The sequence below is a fragment of the Anolis sagrei genome, chromosome 2 (genome assembly GCF_037176765.1).
Source record: "Anolis sagrei isolate rAnoSag1 chromosome 2, rAnoSag1.mat, whole genome shotgun sequence".
NCBI classification, from domain to species: Eukaryota; Metazoa; Chordata; class Lepidosauria; order Squamata; family Dactyloidae; genus Anolis; species Anolis sagrei.
Window position 1 is genome coordinate 102,176,373 of NC_090022.1, and position 27,694 is coordinate 102,204,066.

The window sequence follows — 27,694 nt, forward strand, 5'->3', positions numbered from 1 at the left end:
AGTGGGTGGTAACAACATGGCAATTAAATGAAAGGAGTGTTTTTGAGACAGAGGGAACCCAGGTCTTTAGCCATTTAAAACATCCAAAATTCAAGATGTGTATAAAATGCTGAAGGCAGCATATAAATCTTTTCAAAGGTCCGGGCAGCAATCTTTAGCAAGTGAAACTTCAGTCCATCAATTTTATGGAAAGAGGATCTAGGGCACAAGCAGTCCCCTCTTGCAGATTCGCACAGGGCAACTATCTGATTTGCACTAAACTGAATTGTGCTGTGTTTGATCCTATTCTGATTGCACTTCAATCTAGTGAAGAGTGATATTTTGACTTTCTAAAAAGAAGATGCCACCTCATATTTTCACATTTATTTCATGCATTGGGAAGCTTATGATGCTTGGTGTTTCGTGGAGGAAGAGCAACAGCCCAAAAGGAAATAGAGATCTGAGTCAGGACAACTTTCTTTCTAAAGTGAAAATGACTAAATACCTACCTACATGGCTTGGCCTCATGTAAGCCGCTCCGAGTTCCCATTAGGGAGATGGTGGTGGGATATAAATAAAGATTATTATTATTATTAGTGTCTGAATTTATAGATGTTATTGATACATGGAATTTGGAGTGCTCATGCTCATTTACCAAATTTATGTGTCAAACTCCTATCAAATGGCCCAAGATATTTTACTTTCTGAAAAAAAGAACAAGATAGTGTCCCACCACCCTGCTGTTGTCACCATGTCATATACATGAACTAGCCAAACGGACAGTTGAATCTTTCTTCAACTCTGACAATAGGTTACATTACACCTGGGGACCTTTCAAACTATGTATCAGTGATTCCACTTCAGCAGCCATGGCAACATTCTAGGAAATTCTGATGATTTGTACTTTGATGAGGCACTGGACCTCTCTGGGTGCGAATGCCTCTTCCTAAATTGCAAATCCCATGATTTCATAGGTTGTTGTCATGGCAGTTAAAGTGGAATAAGAACACTATAACTGTGGTGTTTGAAAAGATCCTTGAAAACAGTAGGCTTGTTCTGGGGGTGTAAGATAGTGTTGGACACAGAGTTCTATCCATAAATGAAATCAATAAAATCTCGGGAAATACAATCTGAAGGTTACAATTGCTGTCTCCCACTTACCTGCTGCCTAAGACATTTGCCCCTCTCTGCCTAATGCTTCCTGCCTGCCCTCCTTCCTCAGCAGGTTGATCTCTAGTAGTAGTACTAAAAGGAGGGTTCTCCTTGAACTGAGTGCAGTATGCTCTGACGTGTTGTCTACATTTTACAGAAATTGGAATATCTTTTTTTACTTCTATTCAAGGATTATTATTAGGCGTTTGTATTTTTACATGTAGGTGACATGCCACACCATTGTAAACAAAAGTGATAAATGTAGTGACTGTGGGAAGGGAATGAATAGAGTCTAATACTCACTTCATGATTTCTGAAGATTGAGAACAGCTATATACTGGCTCTGTTCTTTATTTTTTCTCACAGTTCTATGGGAGGAACTTGTAGTCTACCTCTTCTTTATGGTCATTTTGTCTTTTTTTTCTTCTCTCCCAGACTTCCTGAGTCCCCTGACAGCTTTAATAAGTTTTTTTGTCTGCTAAGTAGACAGGAACTTGGGGGAAAATGAATTATGTTGCCCTGAGCGGTCATGTCAACTTGTAATCATTTTCCTTCTCTTTCTTTTCCTTACTCTTCATTCCCTCATGACTTTATCTGGTCTCCTGTCGCTTCTAGTCTCTGGGAACGTTGTCTCCATATTCTCAGGTAATCATGCAACATTGCCAGTCCATCATGCTGGCTTGTGTGGCCAGGACTTGTAAAGTCAGAGCTGAAAAAGCATTCCCTGAAGGCTGGGCCAAGGAGATCCCATCTTTAGTCTGACAACCCTGCACCCCATAGGTGCTGCTCTCAATTGAAAAAAAAAAAAGAGGCTACCTAGAATAAAAGTAAAAGAAGGCTAGGATTTTGTGACACAGGCCCCAGATCTTTAACTATAACACCTCCGTTGCACAAGCAGGGTGTCTACTTATCGGTACTCTTACTTTTCCAGGACATTTATGAAAGCATGGACCTCCGGCAAAGGAGAGCCTCCAGCCCAGGCTACATTGACTCACCCACCTTTAGCCGTCAAGGCATGTCCCCCACCATCCCGCGCTCTCCACATCATTATTACCGCTCAGGTAAGGGCAGAAAGAAGCATGTCCAACAAAAGGTTCTTTCCATCAGGATTCAACTGAGTGCCATGTGAAGCAAAAAAAAGTCACTGCAGCATCAGCTCCAGGATGTAGACATTTCTCCTCAATGGGCATTCAGCACCAGAACATCTTTCCTTTCCCAGAGAGTTTGCACTGTGAAGCCTTATCTCTGGGGGGTGGTTGGGAGGGAAGGGGGGCAAAAATAACACACACAATCACACGCATCCCAAATCATTTTCTGTGTTTTATTGGACCATTTCTTGACAGAATGTTAGACAAGCAGCCATATTGTGTCCATTCCCAGGATACAGAAGAGTGTTCATTATTGGGACTTCACTCCACTATGCATATACCATCTTCCTTTCCTCTGTGGAAAGTCCAAAATGATGACTCCATGCTAGAGCTGACTTGGAAAGGAGCGGATGATGTGGGAAGCAACGGATGCCATGGGATTCATATGTACACAGAGAAAGGTGCTAGGAGATTGTTCTTTAGCATGAATGCAACCAGCACTGGGTTTTGACATGTTATATTCAGAATGTGGCAAAACAGAGAAGGAAAACACACCTATAGAAGCATGTCCAACAAAAGGATCTTCTGGCTCATCAGAACCACTACTTTGCCAAAATGAACCATCTGGTGCAGTTGTTGCTGAACTCTGAACCACTACATTTTTTGGAAATGGGTTTAGAACTGCAACTGGAGACTTGCATTGTGGAATGTTTTCTCTGGCTCCTGTTCATTTGTGGATCCAACACTGATCCCTCACCATGGTGCATATAGGAGTCACTGACACTCTCATCATCACTACTGCCACCCCCTTCATCCATGCATCCCTATCATTGATTCACAGGTGGCTTGCTACTCTTCTAACACAGCTGCTTTTTAACACCAATTTTCATCTGCCTCTCTCTTTCTTCCTCTGCTGCTCTCTCCAATCTGCTCTTTCAAGGGACAGAGAGCGGGCGCAGCTCCCCCTACTATAGCCAGTTAGATGTGAGGTCTTCTACACCAACCTCATACCAAGCTCCTAAGCATTTCCACATTCCAGGTAGGCTCTGGAGACCTCTGGCCAACCTGTGAAGGAGCGCTGTGTCCTCTTTTTGGCATGCATGCATGTTCCAAACGTGTATATTGCATGAGTAGTGCTATTGCCAGCTTAGAGTGTGCTAGCAACAGCAAGATACATATGCATGAAAGAGGCCATCCATAAACAAGACCTGCAGCATTTACTTTGCCTCCTCTGACACCTGTTTTGACCCAACCCTATAGCTTCTCCCTTCTGTAGAAAGAAACTGTTTTCCTTTCCTTCCTTTCTCTTTCCTCAAGGGCCACAGGGCAAAGCTTGTCTGCCAGCTAGCTGCTCTTCTACACCCATCCTTGACAGATAATTTATCTTATACTCCTCCTGCTCCCCTCAGGGCCCGCCGCACCCTTCCCCCAGATTTCTCTGGGCTTGCCAGATGGCTGCTCCCCTCCAGCAGAGACTCCAGGGGCCATCAGGTAAGGGCCACCACCCTACCTCTCCTACAAGGAGGGAGGGTAGTCAGCACCTATCCCTTGTCTGCACACAAGTGGGTACACATATGCTCTCCCCAGTTGTCTGCCTGCATAGTTTGCAGTCTGCTTTGCTTACAAGGTAAATATAGAATCAGTTCTTCACTCTAAGCACCTGAGGTCCATGCCGTCTCAAAATACCTGGCAGAACTCTGAACCACACCTGGGCTGCTGCTTCAGAGCCTTTTGATATAACCACACATACCTAATATGAATGTTCACTGGCATCCAGGATGCTGGTGTCAGTTGATCAAGCAGGCCAGAAAGATAAGTACACACTCCTTAGGAAACAACAGAAGCCATTCCATAGACACTCTTGCAGCAAAGCCCAGATTCCCCTGTTGGCCTACTGAATTGAGGTCCAAGTTAGTGCCCACACTTCCAGACATTTGCTAGGAGCTCTCCATCCCAGTGTTTATTCTGGAGCAGTGAAGGATCACCAAGTAGATTTGGGGATCATGCAGTCCTCTGTATCAGCAGCCCAGGGCTGAAATCAGGACAAGCCCTATTCCACTTAAGTGAATTGAAATTTCTCCTGCCACTTTTCCCTTCTGTCATTTGCACTGCCGTAAATGGTGTTCCAATGATGGATAGTACTTTAGTTTGTGCTGATGTCTTTTATGGATGGCCTTCTGCCTGCCTCGTTGGTTCAGCCTATAACTAAGTCTCTGTACTGGTAGGGTAGCTCCCTTCCCAGCTTGCTTTGCTTCTCTCTTATCTGGAGAAATTTTGGCTGACTTGTTTTGCTTTTGTGTGAGGATGTGGACAGGTTTACATCCCTATTACCTCTGTGGAGCCAACTTATAGATCACTTGATACCTGTGGTAGGCAACAAGATCGCAGCCATTACCACCACACAAATTAAGTCTTCCCCTCTCTTGAACTGAGGCAAGCCACCAACTGTGCCAGAAGGAGAAATGCCTGCCTGACCCTGCATGCTGTTAATAGTGAGCATGCTCACAGCATGACCTCTTGTGCACAAACACATTCTTTATCTTAGCACATCACTTCAATAGGGCTGATTCCTTCTTCCTCATCAAGCCAGCTCCCAAACAGCTTCTGCTTTACAGATACATAGAATAATAAGGCTGCCTCAGATTTTACCACAATACTTTGGAAAGGTTAGTGGAGAAAGGGGGAAGATTGAAGTAAGCAGGCAATTCGACTGTGGGCAGGTAAACATTCCCACATATATGGTGGCTCCTGTAACTCTAACATACACTCTCTGGTTCCTACTCTCTTTATTTCTCCTGCTTTCCTTCATTATCTTTCTTTTTGCCTCCAGCAGCTGCAGAGAGTAACATCTACCGGAAACCTCCCATCTATAAAAGACACGGTACAGTTTGAGCTTGGCTTTGGCAAATATATGGACACATATAGTGACACCCGGTTTTTCTTTAGCTACAGTAGTGTGAATTGAATGTGAAATGGCTCCATGAGTTTTACAAAAGAGTTATACAAAATGGCCAGAACTGGATACAATGCACCATGAAAAAGAGGGAAATGTACTTTGGGATATTGGAGGTAGGGATGAGCCAGACACTGTTAGGCCTTCTTGGCTATTGGAGGGCATGGTATCTTCACACATTAAGAAGAGCCAATCTGACATTGGTTTCCCAAAGCTCGGACAAACTATTTTTGGACTATAGCCCATAGAATTGCTCAGTCAGCAACTGATGTCCAAAAAATAATAACTTTCCTAGATTCCGAGACTTCCTTTTTGATGTTGCTTACATAGACAAAGTAGCAGTGGACTGTTTATCTGGCAATCTTTACTGATTCATCAATCACAGAAACTAAAGGTTATGCCAAATATGGAATCATAGGAGCATATATGTGCATATAGATGTCCTGATGATGATGATGATGATGATGATGATATTATTTTTACTATAACTATTATTACTATAATAGTTATGGTATCTCCTGACCATGGATTGGGTTGTGTCAGGAGATAACCATGAAAGGTGGGACAGAGAGAAACCGTAAGTGCCTTTGGATTAAAGATTAGGAGTTTATACTGGATCCAGGGTCAGAGCAAGTTGCTTTTTAAGATGAAAGTTAAAATGACTCCATTCATAAATACATAGCGATAGTGATCTGTTATGCAAATATGGAGAACTACAGCCTGCTATAATATCTATATTTTATTCATAAAAGTGCATATCTAGACTGAGCTGGGAGTATGTAGAAAACCAGTGCAGGGAATTAAGGAGCTGTGTCATATAGCCAAAGCAGTGAGATAAAATGGTATCAATAGTAAGAATGTTGCATTAATGGGCATGGACAAAGACCAGAGAAGAGGAGGCTGTAGTAGTTAAAATGAAAGATGATTAGACCAAGGTTTGTGCCAAGGTCACAGGGAGGAGGAGCCATATTTTTGTTATATTATATAAAGCAGTGGTTTTCAATCTGTGGGTCCCCAAATGTTTTGGTCTTCAACTCCCAGAAATCCTAACAGCTGGTAAACAGGCTGGGATTTCTGGGAGTTGAAGGCCAAAACACTTGGGGGTCCACAGTTTGAGGACCACTGATATAAAGGGAGAAGCAACATGATTTGTTAATAGACAAAATAAGGGAACAAAGAAAGGAGGTAAAAGTTGCAGCTGAAATCTGGACTTCAGTCTTATTGAGCAGGATAGGTGATAACAGTTTCAGGGGATAAGGAGAATGTATGAAGGTATCCAACTGAGTACGTCAGACAAGTCCTCAATGATGTGGGACTGAATGGTCCCATCAGTGACATAGAAAGTGCTTTTCTACTGTTTATCTCACAATATTAATTTCTTTAAAACGTGGAAACATGTGCCCTTAAGTATTACTGGAATACCACAGGATGAACACATGGAATAGTGGCTCCACAAAGCATGAAATTCTTTGCAAAAATAACCCAAGAAAAGTAAAAGATTTGTATAAACTGGAGGTTACTTCACTGGCAGCACCAGTCAATATGAGAAGAGAAGGCATAAAGTCAATTATTTGATGTCCAGCCTGAGGTTGAATCAAGAAGCTATTGGATTTGTTAGTTCTTTCCTTTCCTCCCCCCCCCCCCACCTTTCTTTTCCTCTTCTTCTCTTTAATAAAAATTCATTTGCTTACACAGCCTAAGGAAACTTTCTGCCATTTTGAGAGCCCTCATTCTGAAGAAGGAAGATCTGTTTTAGGATTGAAACTTAACCAATATATTATTACTGGCAAATACATAGGAGATGATGGAATAAGGGTAGTGTCACTAATGGTCTAACTGGTCACTTGATGTAAATAGGTTCCAGATGTACTTAGCAGGCAGATAATAATAATAATAATAATAATAATAATAATAATAATAATAATAATGATAATACTTTATTTATAGTCTGTCCTCTCTCCCTGAGGGAGAAAACACAATATAAAATATAAATACATGGCCACATCACAAAATTAAATCAAAACAACAATAACAACAAATCCTAATACATAGGGAGAAGTAAAACATCATAAACATATTAGTTATAATTCAAAGGGACATCACTGATAATTATGAAACTAGGTAATGATTAAGATATGTTATATATTAAAAACTTTATAAAACATTATAAAGTGGAAGAAGCTGGAAGAACAACTGATCTGAGCATGGAATGAAGGAAGAGGCTCTGCGGGAGGTTCAGGACTTACTGTGATTCAAGACAGGGCACTCTTGTCTACAGAAAACTACAGAAACAGTTTCTCTTATTGAAAGTAATGATTTGGGGTCACAAGAGGAGAAGTGCTCTCTGCTAGCCAGGTCCTAGCAGGAAGGGAAGCTTGTTCTTTGCTTACCTATCTGCTTTTTCTGTTTTAGAGATCTTATGGCTTTCCCATTATTGTAGTAACCAAGTGTATCCTCCTCTTTTTTTCCTTTCCCCTTTCATATTTTGCTGTTTGCCTAACACCCTGCCCTGCTGGCTGGTTGCACCCCACTGCATTGTAAGTAGCTGCCATTGCCTCTTCTCCTTGTAGTGGTGATCCCACCATGCATGTTCCCAAAAGTATCCCTCTGACTTTTCCCCAACCACATTTTGAGTTTGAAAACTAACAATACTGCTCTCCATTAGGAACATAAAATAGTTTTCTGTGGTTTTTGTTTTTTAAAAACCTCTCTTATTCTTGTAGAACTATTTATAACAATAATGTAATGCAGATTACAGATTTCTTAGTGCTCTATAAATATCCTTTTGTATACAAAATCTGGAGTGTTGCCTGATGGCTTAATGTACATTTAAGGGCATATATTCGAAATTCAAGTCACTTCAGTCAGTCATTGCTTAACTTCATTTTATGCATTCTCGAGTCTTGAACAATGGATGAGAATTGTTCCAAATTAATTACACTGTAATGAAAATATAGGCATGTGTCTGTGTTTGTGTGTGTGTTGGTGAAATCTAATATTTGTGAATAGAGGTAAGTCCAGAAGCAAAACATGATTTCTGTATGGAGCCATTTTGAAAAAGAAAAATTGTAGGTGTATACTGTTCAATGTTTGTTGCTTTCTGGCACACAACACTTTGCAGCATTAATTGGACAGCCAGATTTTCTTCAAAATAAGAAATACAGCACTGTTTCTCAACCTGGGGGTCAGGACCCCTGGGGGGGTCATGTGGGGGATTCACATATTTCTGATAGTCTTAGGAACCCCTTTGGCAGAGAAGGCTAAATATCTCTCTGCTTGTCCTTCTCTTCCATTTTGGAAACAGACCGCGAATACTCCCACCAAAAGCCTTCCTCCTGCTCTCTGGATGTAGGTGAACTAACACTCCAAAACTCAAGCCTACCAAACCCTTCCAGTATTTTCTGTTGGTTATGAGAGTTCTGTGTGCCGAGATTGGTTCAATTCCATTGTTGGTGGAGTTCAGAATGCTCTTTGAGTGTAGGTTCACTATAAATCCCAGCAACTACAACTCCCAAATGATAAAAATCAAGCCCACACAACCCCACCAGTATTCAAATTTGGGCATATCGGGTATTTGTGCCAAACTTGGTCCAGTAAATGAAAATACATCCTGCATATTAGATATATACATTACAATTCATAAAAGTAGCAAAATTACAGTTATGAAGTAGCAACAAAAGTAATTTTATGGTTGGAGGTCACCACAACTTGAGGAACTATCTGAAGAGGTCACAGCATTAGAAAGGTTGAAAACCACTGAAATGCAGCAAATCCCCTCAACCCATGCCTCTGTAATGTATTATCTCAACCCATAAAACATTGTGGTATAGTCCTGCTCCCCTTTTGCAAAGACCAAAGTGGGTAAGATAGTTTTCAAGCAAATGTATGAATGACTTGTAGAAAAGGTCTGCACCACAACCTCAGAAAATATGCGTGGGCAATGGACCCTTGATATGTGCTAGGGTTTTGGTTCCAGGACTTCCCGTGGATATCAAAATCCATGGATGCTCAAGTCCCATTAAATAAATTGATGAAGTGAAGAGTGGCCCATATATAAACTGGCAAAATATATTTTCTATCCATGGATACAGAATCTGTGGGTATGGAGGGCTGACTATATGCTCTTCCCTCATCCCCCAAGCTCCACTGTCTATTGGGCCCCTACTCCTGCTATCTGTATCAGAAATGTTGTTTACTATGGCATCTCAGCTTTTCTTGGAGGCCTGATTGGCACCAACACTGTCATCATTATAGTACTGAGTTAAAACATGTTTTATTTATTCCAGCCAAAATGTGGGCATAGTTTAAACCTTTTTAACCTAATATGATTTTATTCTGTTTTCAGTTGTTTTCCTTTGTTTTAACCTGCTTTAACTTGAGTTAAAACACCGGCTTGAGATCCCATGATAAGGGACAACATGCAAATACTTTTAAAAATAAGGTCATATCAAGATTATGGTAGTAGGGTTTGTGTCTATAGTCACTCGTATTTTTGCCAAGGGTAAGCAAGCCTATATAAGTCACTAATAAATGGCTTTATGGAAATATTGCTACTTATTATGACACCGGTTTCTCTCTCTAAGAAACACTGCCAAAAGATAAATGCTGCCACTGGACAATTTAGAGCAAAGGGTGGTTCCACCAGAAGAGGTGCTTGCTGAAAAGAGTTAGAGATGCTGCGATTTTTGTCTCTTTCTCCCTCAGTAAGGAAAACATGTGGAAGGAGCAGTGTGGAAAGGAGGGAATGCTATTAGGGGAGGGCAACAGTTTTTAGATCCCCTGGATCCTCCAGGAAAATCATGAAATAAGACAAGGGAATTGAAACACTATCTTGGATCATCTAGAGGTCCAAAACAAATGCAAATAGCTGTAATCCAAAAATTTTACTTTTATGGAGTTCTGAGTTCAAAGTGTGTTTGTCTCCCCTGAGTATTGCTTCCTTTTAATATAAATACTGGACCCTCCAGTACTTCCTTTCTGCAGGATTAGGATTGTCATGGACATACACAAACAAAAATAAATCAGTCTGTCTTTGTGTCTTTCTTATTTGTTTTATTTGTTGCTTTTACAGATACTCACCCTGCAGCTACGAAAAGCAAAACCAGTGAGGATATTGCCCAGACCTCCAAATATAGCCCAGCCTATTCTCCAGATCCATATTACCATTCTGAGACCGAGTACTGGACTTTCCAAGGATCACCAAAAGGTAGCATTTAATGCCAGGGCAATAAAACCTCAAAATTATTATTATTATTATTATTATTATTATTATTATTATTATTATTATTATCTTATTATTATCCCATCTTTCTCCCCATAGGGACTCAAGGTCACTAACAATGACATGACCCCCAGTATAATACAATTTTTAAGAGGCAAAATATATACGTATGAATGTGAAAATTAGAAGAATAATTAAATATTTGTTTCATGGGTGTCAAAATTAAAATGCAGCCAAAATACAATTAAAAATACATTAAAAACTAGGCATACAACCACCCACCACCACCCCTAATTCCACTCACAGCATCCTTTGCAGTCCGCCCCTTGTTGTTGTTCATTCGTTCAGTCGTTTCCAACTCTTCGTGGCTTCATGGACCAGTCCACGCCAGAGCTCCCTGTCAGTTGTTACCACCCCCAGCTCCTTCAAGGTCAATCCCGTCACTTCAAGGATACCATCCATCCATCTTGCCCTTGGTTGGCCCCTCTTCCTTTTTCCTTCCATTTTCCCAGCATCATATTCTTCTCTAAGCTTTCCTTTCTTCTCATGATGTGGCTAAAGTACTTCATCTTGGCCTCTACTATTCTTCCCTCCAGTGAGCAGTCAGGCTTTATTTCCTGAAGTATGGACTGGTTGGATCTTCTCGCAGTCCAAGGCACTCTCAGAACTTTCCTCCAACACCACAGTTCAAAAGCATCTATCTTCCTTCGCTCAGCCTTCCCTAAGGTCCAGCTCTCACATTTGTAGGTGACTTTGGGGAATACCATTGCTTTAACTATGCGGATCTTTGTTGCCAGTGTAATGTCTCTACTCTTCACTATTTTATCAAGATTGGTCATTGCTCTCCTCCCAAGAAGTAAGCGTCTCTGATTTCCTGGCTGCAGTCTGCGTCTGCAGTAATCTTTGTTCCTAGAAATACAAAGTCTGTCACTGCCTCCATGTTTTCTCCCTCTATTTCCCAGTTGTCAATCATTCTTGTTGCCATCATCTTGGTGTTTTGTTTTTTTTAATGTTTAACCGCAAACCAGCTTTTGCGCTTTCTTCTTTCACCTTGATTAGAAGGCTCCTCAGCTCCTCCTCGCTTTCGGCCATCAAAGTGGTGTCATCTGCATATCTAAGGTTGTTAATATTTCTTCCAGCAATTTTCACCCCAGCCTTGCATTCCTCAAGCCCCGCACATCGCATGATGTCTTCTGCATACAAGTTGAATAGGTTGGGTGAGAGTATACAACCCTGCCATACGCTTTTCCCAATCTTGAACCAGTCTGTTATTCCATTGTTAGTTCTTACTGTTGCTACTTGGTCCTTATACAGATTCCTCAGGAGAGAGACAAGGTGATTTGGTATGTCCCTTATAATTCCCTAAATGCCTGATAGCAGAGATAGGTCTTCAAATGCCTGTGGAAAGCAAGCAGGGATGGATCCATCCTGGTCTCTCTTGGGAGGGAGTTCCATATTCTCACAGCAGCCACCAAAAAGGCCCTCTCCCTTGAGTGGGTAGTGGGACAGAGAGAAGGTGCTCCCCAGAGGAACATAGAGTTCTAACAGGTTCATAGAGTGAAATGTGGCCCTTCAAAGAACTTGGATCCAAGCTGTGTAGGACTTTATAGATCAAAATCACTTTGAATTGTGCCCGAAATGGGTTGGCACTGGCAGCCAGTTGAACTGTTGCAACAAGGAAGTTGTATGTTCCTTGTAGCCAACCCCAGTTAATAACCTAGCTGCTGCTTTTTGGATCAACTGAAGGTCCTGAGCACTTTTCAAAGGCAGCCCCACATAGAGCTCATTACAGTGGTCCAACTGGGATGTAAGTGAAGCCAAGATCTTCAGCAATGTAGTGAGAATGTCAAGCATGCATTTTGAATAACTATAAAGAAGTATTCCAAGTGTGCACTAAAGGAACCTGATTCGTATACTTATAATCTATAGTTATTGAGTTCTAGAACGTAATCTAAAAGAGAAACCCTTGCAAAGCTGCCCCAGTTGAAATTCTCTCTTTGCATTCTTAAATGTACAGAAGCCCTATCAACTTTTGCAACTAGCCACGTTTTGTACATTGCACTCTGAGCTTCCCAATTAAAAAATGTTAAAAGGAACAAGCTCCTGTGTATCCAAAGCCTTGTGTTTCAAAACCTCCAGTCACTTGGAATACCAGATAACCATGTCTAAATGTTTCCATTTCCCTAACAAACTTCCTAGATTTCTCACTTTTATCATAAACTGTTCCTAGAGCATTCCTTCCTAAGTACCCTGTCTTCATTTCTGTAGCACCACGAGTACGGAGATTCTCATCAGGAGGAGAAGAAGATGGGTTTGATCGAGGGATGCATAAAGTGAGTGCTTAACTTCATTGATTCACCTTCACCCTTTTTATGCTGAGCTTGGATATGTTTTTCCAGCCCTTTCAGCCAAATATGCTTTTGTCCTTCAAGGTCTTTACTCATTGTGCCAGTTTATGCTACTATGCATAAGTAGGAACCTAGAAAAGGAGACAGAAAGGACATTGCTATTTGGTTTTATCTTTGAGGAGCCAATGTAGTGTAGGGTTTGAGCACTGGAGTATGGCTTTGGAGACCAGGGTTCAAATCCCTACTCAGCATGAAAACCCACCCTGAGTGACTCAGACTCGGAAAACCCCACGATAGATCAGAAATGACATGAAGGTGAACAACAAAAATAACCAACAAACCTACACTCTCTTCTCCTGTGTTCCACTGTCCATGAATATGAAATCGCCAGTGGCAATCAGTGGCTCAAAAACAGAAGTTTACATCTTGGAGTAGCTAAATGGTGGTAAAATCAAGGGTGTATTTTCTGAGCTGGAGTCACTGGATTTTGTAGGTGCAAATCCCTGAAAATAATTTCAACAGTGACACTATCTCAGCTTTTGAGTTATGCTTTATTGAATTTTTACCATTTTGTGTCATTATATTTTTGCTAGACCTGTGTATCTTGGAATACAAGTTACGTTAATACATAACAGTCTCAGTGCCACTGGAATTGCTTCTAAAATGAGAAACTGCCTTCATGTATCCAGAGCTTAGGAAATTGTTTTTGAAGAAAGTAGTTAGTTTGACTTATATCTCCAAGGCCTCAAAAGTGTTTAGTTAGTGTTATAGGCATAGTCCTCTTCTCCCATCTACCTTGTCATCACCTCCATGCCCATAACAGAGCACAAGAGCAGCTACACGAGGCAGAACATGATCCCCTCAGGGTGACAAAAGCGGTATACAAATACTGTAAATAAATAAATAACCTATGATATCCCTTCTCCACTACTTATGGGTCTGTTCCATGCTGTAATGTAAAATTAACTACCAATAACTTCATTTTTGTCACCTTTTGTGATGTCTAGATCCACACTGGGATTGGCAGATTGATACTGAAGGAAGAAATGAAGGCCCGATCCAATTCCTATGCCGACCCTTGGACGCCACCCCCGCAGCTCAGCTGGCAGTCGAGAAGCACTGCATACAGCCGGCTATGAAAGCTCCTTAAATGGTTGTAAGTAACAACAGACACCCAATTGGGGGGTGAGGTGGGGGAGGGATCCACATACCCAGCCTACGAACACAGGGTCAGTTGCTCAAGACACATGGCCCCGAGAGGTTGCCTTTTATGAGCTATCAGTCACTACAGTATGGCAGAGTTAAAGATGATTGCTTGCGGGAAAAGTCAGATGCAAGATTCACTAATCATAACACAGTGTCAATTCTGCTCTAATATTCTGCCTATAGCACTGGAAAAGGCTGTCCCTCAGTAGCTATGACTACAGGAAAGCAAGCTCTGCAATCCTCCTGGAAGAACTGAATTAAATCAGAACCTTCTTTTTTTTCTCCTATGGAGGTGTTTGTTCCAGCTAGATTTTTATTTTCTCCATACAACATTCATAGGCAGGGATTGTGAAACTGCGGAAAAGAGAACTGCAGTGGAAATGAAAATGTTAAGAAAGGCTGGTCAGGTTTCTGTAGGGAGTGATTCTTTGTGATTCAGAGTTCTCGTGTTCAAAGTAACGGTAAATTTACATCCCCATTTGTAGCTCTTTGCCTGCCCAACAATATTTCCTAGCCTGGAAACCCCCTCCTTCCCAGCTCTTTATAGTGGAAGCAAAAAAAAAAAAAAAAAGGAGGAGCAAAATTATTCAGTTAGGTTTGAGAGTCTCTACTTGACTATGACAGACATGAAGGAATATATTCCCAGAATAATGGATAGTTTGAAATAGACTCTTCCCAGTGGTGCAAAAGAGAGCCAGCAGGAAATCAGCTTCCTCCTTAATAGCTCCCCATATATGACATTGTCTGCCTAAATAAATCCACTTTGCATTGAGACCATCCTTGCTCAGTAGTAGGTATTTAATCTTCCTTTTCCCAGGTCTTTCCTTATAAACTTCATTGCTAGCTTTCAGAAACTTGCATTATTCTTAATATTTTGACCTTGGAATGGCCTGTGTTTCTTTTGCTGGTGTTCTTTTGGTGCACTTTTTAAAAAGATTGCTTTGTGATCTTATGATGATTAATCAGGTCGTTTGCCAGTTGAATGGCATATACATTTTATAACGTTTCTGAACCACTCTTCTCTTTTATGCCTATTGTGATGTGTATCTTAATTCATCCAGTAGGTGTTTGGAGAGATTCTTTGTTGGAGAGATTCCCCATTTGTTGTATATTGTACAGAACAGGGATATACCATGTTTTACCTGGTTTCTACACTTCAGGAATTAAGTGGATATTTAGTATGCTGCCATCTAGTGTTTGTGTTGGTAAATTAGTCTGGGAAGAAAAGTGATCCTCACCAGAATCATATATTTGAAGATGCTGAAATGCATTTGACTGCCAGTATAATCCTCTCTGCGTGCGTGCCTGTGTATCTCTGTTTAACTGCATTACGAATCCCAGGCTTAACATGTGCACCTTTTCACCTGCACAGCACTCACGCGATAGCATTCCCTAAAGCCCCTTACCAAGCAGACCCTGAAGGAGTCTTTCATTAATCTTTGATGAACTGCCACACTATCCCATCTTTCTTCCTTCCTTTCATGCAAAGGGGAGTGTGGGTGAGGGGCAAGTTGAAGGTGCAGGTGGAATCTCTCTATAGTGGGAACTGGATCCCTGTTGGCACTATCAACGATGGAGCAGCAGCCTTTTGTAATCATTAAAGGCTGAACATCATCGTGCAGAGAATCATGGAGCTTTTCAATTAGTCTTTTTAAAAAGTAGCCTTTGGATCCAGGAACTTTGCCCAGGAAATTAGAAGACTTGGGATGTATCTATACTGTCAAATGAATGTAGTTTGACACCACTTTAATGGCTATGGCTCAGTGGTGTAGAATCAGGGGAATTGTTTTATAAGCTTTTAGTCTTCTCTGCCAAAGAGTGCTGGTAGTTCACCAAACTACAAATCCATTTTTTTCATGTCAGGAGCAACTTGAGAAACTGCAAGTTGCTTCTGGTGTTAGAGAATTGACCATCTGCAAGGACATTGTCCAGGGACATCTAGATGTTTTATCATCCTGTGGGAGGTTTCTCTCATTTCCCCACATGAGAAGCTGGATCTGACAGACAGGAGCTCACCCTGCTCCCCAGATTTGAACTGCTAATCTTTTGGTCAGCAGTCCTGCTGGCACATTAGACCACCGTGGGCAATGATTTTATAGCATTGAGCCATAGCTAGTAAAGTAGTGTCAAACTTCATTAATTACAATGTAAATGCAGTCTTAGTTAATGCCAACTGTTTTTCTGTTCACAATCACTTCCCATGCCACTCTTTTATTATCCTTGGTGAAAAGGGTGTAGAATTGTAAATGTGTAAATGGCTAAAGGAGAGAGACTGAAACATCTGCACATACAGAGCGAGAGAGCAGTTAAAGCATCACTTATTTCTATTCCGAATGTAACCACATGGGGAAAAACATAGCCATATAGGGAAGTTGGCCTTTTGTATCCACAGATTCTGCATCCACAACTTCGCCTGGTTTAGCCATTTAATGGGACTTGAGTATCCATATATTTTGGTATCTTGAAGGGAGCCCTGCAACCAAACCCCAGCAGATACCAAGTAGCCACTTCACTTATAAGGTGCACCACTTAGAAAACTCCACAAGAGCATTACTGTCTGCATCAAGAACAGAAGAGCAACTGAAAACTATTAACTAGGGTTGGAAAGGATATTCACCATTATCTGCTTCCTAGCCAAATATTTAGGGTTGAATAACATACTACCTGGTCAGGATGAATAACATACTACCTAAAGACTGTTGTGAAATGATTCCATGCATAAATACCTGTGGCTTCTTTATGCAACAATTTTAGGCTGGAGAGGGTCAAAATGTGGGGGGAAAGCACTGCATATGGTTTTGTGTACATGATTGCTGAGTTTAGCACAAAAACATCAATTTTGCACAAAAGTGGCTATTTTGAGAGGACAGAGTTGCTATTTTTCAGCAAAATATCTGCACCGTTACATATAAAAACGTTTGTATGAAGGGGGAGATTTCTGTGTTTAGTGCAAAAAATATCAGAAATGTGCAAAAAGCACTTATCATTATCTGGAAATGGTGGAGATTTTTGTGCATGTGCAAATGAATAATTTACATACAAAAAACTCACATTCATTTTTGGAAAATAATTTCATAAGTACAAATCAATCTTAAACTAAACACACAGGATTTTTTGTCTAAAGGAGAAAGGCTTCATCTAAAGTGAAAGTGCTGCTTTTTTCAGAGCTGCTCTGTTGAATTAAAGTTGGAAATTCGGCAGTTATGGTCCTTATATATGTGGGGGTTGTCTATATTTGGTGTAACTAGGAATGGAAATAGTGAGTAGATATTTCTGCAATTACAATAGTACCTCCATAGCTGTGTTGGACTATCTCCCTATTTCCACCAATCTTCCTTCACAGGTTTATGTGCACCCCTTGGATATGTCAGTCAGCTCTAAGGCTACACACAGAGACAGTACAGTGAAAAAGTATATAGGACTTGTTGTTTTCTCTCCCCACAGCACCGCGGACACATTACCTGGCAGACAGCGGTATGTAAATCTCTATTCCCAGCCTCTCTTACCTTGCCCTTGTTCATTTATTTGAGACAAAGAGTCCTGTGTGTACAGGGAGTTTGTGGAGCTGTAGCAGGCATGGGCTAACTTTGACCCTTCAAGTGATTTGGACTTTAACTCCCACAATTCCTAACAACCAGTAGATTGTTAGGAATTGTTGGAGTTGAAATCCAAAACACCTGGAGGGCTGAAGTTTGCCCATGTGTGGGCTATAGCAACATACTCTGGGTGGATCCAGACAGGCCTTTATCCCAGGAGAATCCATGTTTTAAAAATGCGAATTTTCCTAAGGGCCTGTCCACGCCCACCCCAGAAAGCATGCGTTTTCTGGGGTGAGTGTCCAGATGCTGTTGTGGGACTGGCCCATGAGAACATATGGAGACCCTACTCCCCTCCCCCAAAGCCCCCAGACCCCTTTGAAAAGTCAAATAAACTTACCTGGCCTCCAATACACTCTCAGAGCAGCACTCCTTGCGCATAGGAATGATATGCCAGGAGAGCGGGGTGGGGAGCATTTTCCCTCCCCCCCCCCTTCCTGGCGTATCATTTCTATGTGCTGGGAGAGCTGCTCCAAGAGTGCACTGGAGGCCGGGTAAGTTTGACTTTTCAAAGGAGTTTGGGGGCTTTGGGGGAGGGGTGGATATTCCCACAATTTTCTGGACTAATTTAGTCTGGAAAACTGTGGGGATACTGTCTGGACTGCAGTATTCTGCAGTCCAGAACCAGAAATAATTGGTTTCTCCTGCGCTTTTCAAGAAGGTGTGGAATAAACCCACTATCTAATTAATTCACTACAAACCAGGGTTTTCCTGGTTTGTAGTGAATTAATTCGGGATTGTCCAGTACATTGTCTGGACAGCCCCTTCTTTATTGCACAATAAAGGTACTGCTATAAAGGTACTGTCTGCTTACTTACTTAGGCGATCCCTCGCTTTCCGAGGATGATTGTCTTCCAATGTTCTTGTGGATCCGTATGTGGCTGTGGAGCCCTATTCTTGCTCTGCATCTTCTTCCGCAGTGAGGGCATTGGTTTCCAGGTGGAAGGCGGTCTCGGTCGGGGTTGGCTTGACGCGCCTTCCTCTTGGCACGCTTCCCCCTTTCGCCCTCCATTCGTGCCTCCTAAAATTCTGCAGCACTGCTGGTCACAGCTGACCTCCAGCTGGAGCGGTCAAGGGCCAGGGCTTCCCAGTTCTCAGTGTCTATGCCAGAGTTTTTAAGGTTGTCGTCTGAACAGGCCCTCTATGAGAGAATACAGAATGTAGGATGGAGGGGAGGGAAGACTACAAAACCTTCAGTTTCAGACTTTAGTTAAGTGGTTATGTTTTTGCCTTGATGTAAGTATGTCCACACATTCAGGGTTGAGGGAGGGTCAGCCCCTTATTAGACAGTCTGAGGTGACCCAACTCAGAAGGATTTTCTACCCTATCTGGACACAAAGTACTCTTCTCATTGAAGCCTTTCCTAATCAAGTTAGACATGTCTCTTGTTTTCTAGGTTCTAAGTTTGTTTATCTTTCTTCCTTAGATCCCCTCATTTCGAAATCTGCCTCTCTTCCTGCCTACAGACGGAATGGACTGCACAGGGTAAGACTGCCAATGGTCTCTCAGCCACCAAACACAGCCACTTCGGGTCATACTCATAGACTGCAGGCCTGTTTGCTATCCCTTTGGAAAATAAAAGGTCAAGAAATTATCCCTGTTGCTAAACTAAGGCAATCTGTAGTGCAACAAGCAAAAGGGAAGTGTGTGCCTTTCCTCCTTGGACACAAGTATTCACATCTTTTCCAGGGGGCCTAGGGCTGTGGAGATGCTCTGAGCAGATTAGATTCCCAGGAACAAAGGACCTAAAAAGACAAAGCCAAGCTTCCAGGATCCAACTGGATAGAAAAGACTTTATAACTTTTCTACTGTACAGAAATGGAGGAAAGGTCAAAGACAAGTCCTAAAGCTTACAAAACAAGTGGTTGTTAAAGGAGACTAAATTAGTCATATTTATACAAAGCTTGGTGACAAATTACTGTTTGCACCAAGCAGCCTGCATTTCACATCCACAGACTGACAGACACAACTAGCAGCATCCTTCAAGTAGAATAGAGGAAGCTTCCCCATTGCCAGCAGTTAGATTCACTTGCCAGTCCATTCAATGTCTACATGGAATGAGTACCAGATCATCTTGCCCATCTCAAGTAGTAAAGTATCTTGGACTGCTTCTAAAGAAAGCATTTTATCAGGCTGGCAGGATTCATAGAATAGTTAGTGCAGGGTCCTGGAGACTGGGTGCAGTGACTCTCAACCTAAGCTGCCCCATAGGATTGTTCTCAAGAAAAAAAATATGGTTGTTTTAGTAATTTCACCCTGTTCTCTAGAGCAGGGCTTCTTAAACCTTTCCCACTCTCAACCCCTTTTCACTGATATTTTTTTACATGACACGGGTTTATAGGTATATCAAATAGGTATGGAAATCAAACAATTATTGATAATAAATTACAAATAATTTTATTTTAAAACAATTCTTTGGTATACATATATTTTTACTATTTATTAAAGATGAAAGCAAATTTGAATAGAGATTAATGGACTTGTTTATTTAGAGCATCCCCAACATTTTTCATGCCATGCTGGCATGCTTGGTTTGCAGCAGAATATACCCTGTTGGCTCTCTCCTTTATTCACCTGAATTGGGGAACCGCAATGGGGTGTTTGGAGGTCCCAGGTTGCAGAGTGGGTCATAGGCCTAGAATGGACCCATACCTATGTCTCTCTTGTTTCCATTATAGTCTGTTCACACACATGCATGTAATCCATATCCTTTCTTCCAGCCCCAACCCCAAATAAAATATGTGGCATTAACCCTTTCCTCCCCGCACAGGCTGCAGGCAAATTCTTCTTGAATTTTTAATGGCAGAACAGGTATTTTTGATTTTGATTAATTACTGTTTATGAACCCAACTTAGTTTTTTAGAATCAAAATGTAAAGGGGAGTATTTCTGAAGCTGAAAAGATAGCTATCAAGCAAAATCAGCATTTGCAAGTTTTGTTAAACAACATGGCAGACTAATTTTTCTTTTTTATGAAGTACAGCTGAAACATTTGCTGCACATCGTTGCTAACAGACTCATGTAAATGTGTAAAACAGCCACTAATCTCTGCTCTTGCTACACACATTTACTGTCAGACATTTAATGGAGGCCACTCTAGAAGAGCAGAGGGACCATTAATGGAATTCATTCCCATATTGACGGCTGTTTTTGCTCTACTTTTATTTCCTCTGCAGCCTCCCAGCGCTGAGCTTTTCCACTATGACAGCACAAATGCTGTCAACTGGGGGATGAGAGGTAAGTGGAAGAACTGAAGCAAAAATGGGGGGGGGGGGTATATGATAGGACTTGTGAAATAGGGGCCTAAAATCTCCACCTGAGATTTGTTCTTTCTAGAGAGCATGGGAGTAGTACGAGCATGGCACTAGAGAGCATGGTACTCTTATATTAGAGAAATGTGATGTTTTAGAAAGATTTAATTTAAGGTGGTTATTGCTTGCTAGATTTCAGGTCTTGTGAAATCATTTTAAAGGGCAATTGAACACAACAATCATTTGTGATTTCATCTCAAACAAGGATACAAGAATGCAAGACCATATGCTGAAAATCAGAAGAGCCAGATTTTGATACTGGGCACAGTAGAGGACCACAGCATGAGATATTAATTTTAAGTGAACGTTCAATCCAGCCATACATGTATTATTTTTATTCTCATTTATTTCCCACTGAAATTAATGGATTTTATACATTTTTAAATGTAATTATCCCTGAAGTTTCAATTATTCATGGCTAGGTGACTATAGGCTTGACACTGCCTATATGTACCATTGAGTGTAGTTATTCATGGCCAAGAACCAAGATAGCTGTGGAGTAGCTTTATATTTTATTTAGAGCAGTGTGTGTACACTGCTCTAAATGTGTACACTGCTCTATACAGAATAACATGCATCACAAGCCTACCAATGTCAAATATTTCAAATACCACTACATCAAACTTTTTACTTTCAGTATTAGGTCTAGAGAATATTAAAGAATAACCTGTGTCTGTCTTCCCCCCCCCCCCCCCCCTTATCTTAATCTCTTACAGAATACAAGGTAATACTTTCCCAGGAAACTGTAGCATTCTAAAGCTTTGGGTCCTTTCTCTCTGGAAAGTAAGAAGCTACTACTTAAGCTGCTCTGGAATTCTGAATGCCGATCCACAGAAGCCATATTGAACGTGTTGAAAAGAAAACATCAATCTTGCCTCCATGCTAGCCATACTACTTTTGAGAGCTCCTATTTTGATAGAGAGTTTCTCAATGGTCCTATCCTCTACCTTTATATATGTATATGTCTAAGTATAATCTGGAAACATGTGTGTTTAAAGTTATTACATTTCTGCAACCAGAATTTTCATTCTATGGGTTATATACTGTATTTGCCATGTGAAATTTGTCACTTTGGGGAAAATAAATGGTCAGTAATGGAATGCATTTGAAGAACTCATGAGTAAAAGAAGACTAAGAAGAAAGAGGTGAAGGAGGGACAAATATGTCTTTTGCCATCTACTGCTCCTAGGCTCATATTTTCTGGAAGCTCCTCTACTCTGCTAGGAGTTCTTCCTCCTGCCAAATAGAAAGAGCAATTGTTCTTTCCTGTTGGTGTGAAACATTTGTCTCACCTGGATTCTAAGGCCAGAATTCTCTTGGGCCCCATCCACACAACTGAATAAAAGCCCACATTTTCTGCTTTGAACTGGGATATATGGCAGTGTGGACTCAGATAACCCAGTTCAAAGCAGATATTGTGGGTTATATTGCCTTGATATATTATATTGGTCTCTCCTGTCAATAGCTATTAGTCCCTGGTTCTTTCAGGCATTTATTGACCTAGAGATTGCTATAATCACAAAACAGTTCTGGTTCCTGATTAGATATTACAGAATGGCACTCAGCATCCAGAGAGACATGAAAGGACAGGAGATGTCGGTTTCATACTGGAGAACTGGCAACTACATAGGATGCTGACAACACTAACTGGAGCCCCCAGTGACTCAATGGGTTAAACCAGGCATCCTCAAACTGTGGCCCTCCAGCCGTTTGGGCCTCCAACTCCCAGAAGCCCTAATGAGCTTGTTCAATTGTCAGGAGTTCTGGGAGTTGAAGGCCCAAACACCTGGAGGGCCGGAGTTTGAGGATGCCGACAGGACTATTGACCAACAGCTCAGTGGTTCAAATCTGGGGAGAGCAGGTTGAGCTCCCTCTATCAGCTCCAGCTCCCCATGCGGCGACATGCAAAAGCCTTCTACAAGGATGGTAAAACATCAAACATCTGGGCATCCCCTGTGCAACATCCTTGCAAACAGCCAATTCTCTCACAACAGAAGCAACTTGCAATTTCTCAAGTTGTTCCTGCCACAGGGAAAATAAACACCAACTCAAGAGCCTTTCTATATTGATCGCTAATGTAGGGACAACATATTGGTAGCTGCCCAGTGGCACCAAACTCTGTTCTGCACAGTTGGGCAGATGGGAACCTTTCCTGCCTCTAATGCTAAGAGAGAGTGAATAGAGAAAACCCCCCTTCCCTTGGTACTAGTGCTCTGGCTGATGATACCCAGAGAGTTAAAGAGCAAGATAGGCGAGGTGTTGCAGCTGACATGAGGGTGGGCTATGGGGGGTATTTACAGGGAACTGTCATTCCATGTTCCTGGTCCGGATGAGCCTGTCAACATGAGATGACAATCAAGACAGCTGTAGACCGTTCTAGTTAGTAGCCCAGCTGTCTTGACAGTCCTAGGAAAAGGCCCAAATCCTGGGTCAGGATTCAGGCTTTCCCCTGACTTTGCTTTACTCAGGACAAGATCTCATTAAAAGCAGCCTTGCCCCAGGTTAAGCTAGATTAACCCTGCATGGTGTTTAACTGCTGCAGGGCTGATCCAACTTCATATAGACCTAAATTGTGAGTATAAATGAGCCCTTGCACCATGACTGTCTCACTCTGTACTTACACAACTGCCAAGGACTTTCTGTGGTTTTCCCAACAACACTTGGGTCTCTTTTTTTACATGCAAAGCATACATTCTACCATTGAGCTCAAGTCCTTCCCAGAAGCTCCACAGAAAAAGAGTTTACCTGGATCACCTGTTATTTAAAGCTATGAAATAATAAAAACTTATTTTGAATTCATGGGAAATACAGTTCTTTTGCAGGCTAAAACTAGAGCAACACTTGTTCTGTGTTTCAGTTTCATTGTGCAAATGCCAATTACCATTTTGAGAGAGTTAAAATCACATTGGATGACACTTAGATGATCGTATCTGCATTATATTTGCATAAAACATCAAAACGTGAAAGGGGAGGGCATTTGTATCTGACTTAGATGTTACAAGTTTCCTCAAAACACTATTCACCATTCACTCATTTCATTTTTTCATACTTGTGGATTAAAACTCTCTGATTTAGCAGCCTATTTTTATCTCTCCCTCTCTAGATATATCCATATGAGCTGCTTCTAGTTACAACAAGGGGGAGGAACCGTTTGCCCAAAGATGCGGACAGAACTCGGTTAGAGGTAAGTGAAATTTGCCAGCCCTCCTGCGAGTGTCTGGGACTGATCCAATCAATTCATTTTCCCATATTATCAGTTTCTTTCTGTGCTAGTTTTGTTTTTTTCAGTGGAAAATGAAAAACAAGATCTGCTGTCCATGAAATGTAATGATAGTCTGTGCAGATATTTTTGTATTTTGTATCTTAAACAGAAGGTTTTGTACTCTTTCCTCTCTTCCATCCTACATTCTGTATTCTTGCACAGAATATGGAGCTATAAACCCAACAGTGTCTATCTCAAGGGAGGAGATATTTTGAAATTTAGATTTTATAGTCTCTTATAATTGACTATGCTGGCTGGGGCTTTGAGTATAAAATCTGGGTCTTTTGAAATCCAAAAGACCCAGAAAGCCAAATGTACCCCATCCCTAGTTGAATCAAGCTTTGAACAAGCTTCAAATCCATTGCTGCAGGCTTTATATGTCAGCTCATACTTATTTCATGCAAGCTCAATGGAATACCAGGAGCCCCCATGGCACAATGGTTTAAACTCTTGTGCTGGCAGGACTGAAGACCGACAGGTCAGAGGTTTGAATCCAGGGAGAGTGCAGATGAGCTCCCTCTATCAGCTCCAGCTCCCTATGCAGAGACATGAGAGAAACCTCCCACAAGGATGGTAAAACATCAAAATATCCAGGCAACCTCTGGGCAACGTCCTTGCAGATGGCCAATTCTCTCACACCAGAAGCAACTTCCAGTTTCTTAAGTCACTCCTGACACACACAAAATGGAACACCAACAGCTAGTGGTATCACACAAATACATTTCATCCTAAATAGTTAACTGCCCTTCATGGTAAATAGTCAACTGTAACAGGTTCAGATCCTTTCTCTCTTCTGTGTGAACATGCTGTGGTGCCAACAACCATTTGTTTTTTCAATATGTTCTTGCTAGATAAATAGAGGAAGAACCAGTGATAAAAACACAATGATGTGGTAGCTTAAATTAGATGCCCTCCCAATTGCTGCAGTGTTTCATGCAAGGATGGGCATCATGTCACACTTGTGCATTAGCTATGCTTGTGTAGCATAAAACCTCTCTTCTTCTCTCTCTCCAGCGCCACCTGTCACCCGAGGAATTTTACCAGGTGTTTGGCATGACCATTGCCGAATTTGATCGCCTGGCCTTGTGGAAGAGGAATGAGCTGAAGAAGCAGGCACGGCTATTTTAGAAGCAGTGCTTTATAAATAAAGATATATATACATATATATATGTATACATACCTATAAATATATGCATATATATAGTTATATGTAATATATATCTATATATATAGAAAGATCTCTATATTGAAATGCTGTATAACTCTTTTTGTTGTACAGTAGAACCCTTGGCTGCTCTCTTCGGAAGCCTGTAGACTGAACTGAAATCTCATGAATATTTTTATGCCCTTTGTTTCTCTTATTCATTTTTTAAAATGTAACTGTTATTTAGGGGAAGTTTTCAAGTCGGGGGAGGAGGCGGGATCCTGTTTTTATATGGGACGATCATTTTCTTACATGAATGTCAGGTAATCTTGGGCATTATCGTATCTCGTCTATCCGTTTCCTACATCCAAGTCCATCCCAAGGGAGGTAAAATGGCAGTGGTAACGGGGCACATTACTTACAAGGAACTAAATTTGTTTCTGAAGCCCAAATGTAATGTAAGGCCATCGGAAGTACTTTGCTGGATCAAGCTAGGGGTTCATCTCATCCAGCCTCTTGTTGCAACATGTTTCTCCACTGCTTGATTCCCATTACTCTGCCTTAGCCATATCCAGGGTTATGTACACATTGTGCTGCTTCATTCTACACCAAGAATGCAATATATTCTACACCAAGAAGGAAAACATAATTTTAGGAATTGTATGTATTAAACATGTTTGCATATAGGAATAGAAGAAGAATCCTCTTGGTTTCCTACTGCGATCATCTAGATGCCTTTGGAAGTTCATGAAATACATTTGGCGGTGTTGATCACCCTCATGGTTTGTCTGCAATACCTAGTAATCAAGCACAGCTCCCCCTGTGCATCAAAGCTGAATTTTGTACCATTGCTAAGGTCTACTTGATAGACCTTTCCGCCATGAACACAGAGTAAATGAATTGACTTACTTTCTTCTAGTTCCGGAAGTATGCAGATTGCCTTCCCCCAGCCCAGTTCTCCTTAAGACACCTACCAGACTCTGCGTTCTCAAAAATACCAAATTCTGTATATTTTCTGTACTTGCACATGTTGGTGGAATGTACACAGTCTGGCTATTGCCTAGAAGGACCATCAATGAATGCACCCTAGAAGGACCATCCATTAATGCACTTAAAAAAAAATAGGTCTTTTTTTCACTCCTCCAGCTTCACCCTCCCATCGGCAAATAATGGGAGAATCAGCCAATTAAACCAGTAAACACTGCCATGGGAGACCTTAATCTTGCAACCTGAAGATCAACACTATTTATTTTTATGTTTAGATATAGCTAGAAATAGCCGACATCCCTGTTGCATTTCCAAAGGAAACAGACATAACTCTCTCTCTCTGTCTCTGTCTCTGTCTCTGTCTCTGTCTCTCTCTCTCTCTCTCTCTCTCTCTCTCTCTCTATTGTGTCTTTTAAATAAACATTGCCTCTTGTTGTTAAGAAGAGATGAAACTATACCCAGGCAAATGTGATATTGGAGGCATTGCAGCTGAGCTATAAAGGTTTTTGTAGAACCTATGTCTTTTCTAAAGAAGTGGACTTGGGTCGAAAAGGAAAGGAGGTGAGCTTGGACAAATGCTGTTGTATGCTGGAACATCTTACTCATATTTGCAGTACTTAGTATGGATTTTATTGGCCTTTTCTGGAAATTAGCAATGCCTCCAATACCAGATAAAACCCATATGATAGCCTTTTAAACGAAGAAATGTATATGGAATGTCTTTATCTCTGTGGGAAATTGTAGGTTTGTTCTGCTTTCTTAAAAAAAGTTTTCTTATCTAAATACATTGTTTGAACAAAAATTGTATATTGTCTCAGCTCTTTTTTGGTATTTTTTCCTCTTCAGAATTAATAGGGAAGATCGTAACCAAACACTGTATTTCTGTACTACAGGAACAATACAAGTATAGAGATTCTCTCTTGCTGATAATTCTAAGTGCTGCTCCTTAAACGGCAAAATCCAGGATTCCAGAGGATGTTGCCATGACAGTTAAAGTGGAATCAGTGTTGTGTGATGAGAAAGGGACTCTAAACATTAGCCGAGTGGATTGCATTGTATTACGTACTTGACAAGGGGGTATTGAAATCACAGTGACAATATTTTCATGAAATGAATTATAGGTACACCTCAAATAATAATAATAATAATAATAATAATAATAATAAAACAACTTTGTTTATATTCTGCTCTATCTCCCTGAGGAGTCTCTAAGTGGATTACAGAATACATTTATGGCAAACATTCAATGCCGTTATACAATTAACCACAAAGAGAGACAGTTCTTGGACAGAGGCAAGGCTTCCCTCTTTTTCATTTTCGGTATCTAGTGGCTGTGCTCAACTCGGCCATGGGGAGGTGCTGTTGTTCCATTTTTCCACGCCGAGGAGCCTGAAATGTTCTTGGGGATTGTTTCTTCAACAGAAATGTTGGTATCCAAGACAGATATC

At 41.1% G+C, this 27,694-nt stretch overlaps 1 protein-coding gene across 1 annotated transcript in view; it reads left to right on the forward strand.

The window, feature by feature from the left end:
• Window positions 1-27,048, forward strand: part of ABLIM3 (actin binding LIM protein family member 3) — a 181,186-nt gene extending 154,138 nt beyond the window's left edge. The window contains 14 exon segments of the mRNA XM_067463718.1: window positions 1,747-1,776; window positions 2,063-2,192; window positions 3,160-3,258; window positions 5,053-5,100; window positions 10,244-10,378; window positions 12,662-12,726; window positions 13,749-13,829; window positions 13,831-13,897; window positions 17,392-17,421; window positions 18,970-19,028; window positions 20,719-20,779; window positions 21,570-21,577; window positions 23,957-24,037; window positions 25,130-27,048. Coding sequence (XP_067319819.1) covers window positions 1,747-1,776; window positions 2,063-2,192; window positions 3,160-3,258; window positions 5,053-5,100; window positions 10,244-10,378; window positions 12,662-12,726; window positions 13,749-13,829; window positions 13,831-13,897; window positions 17,392-17,421; window positions 18,970-19,028; window positions 20,719-20,779; window positions 21,570-21,577; window positions 23,957-24,037; window positions 25,130-25,243 — 1,008 coding nt within the window. The 3' untranslated portion in view covers window positions 25,244-27,048.
• Window positions 27,049-27,694: the final 646 nt, after the last annotated feature.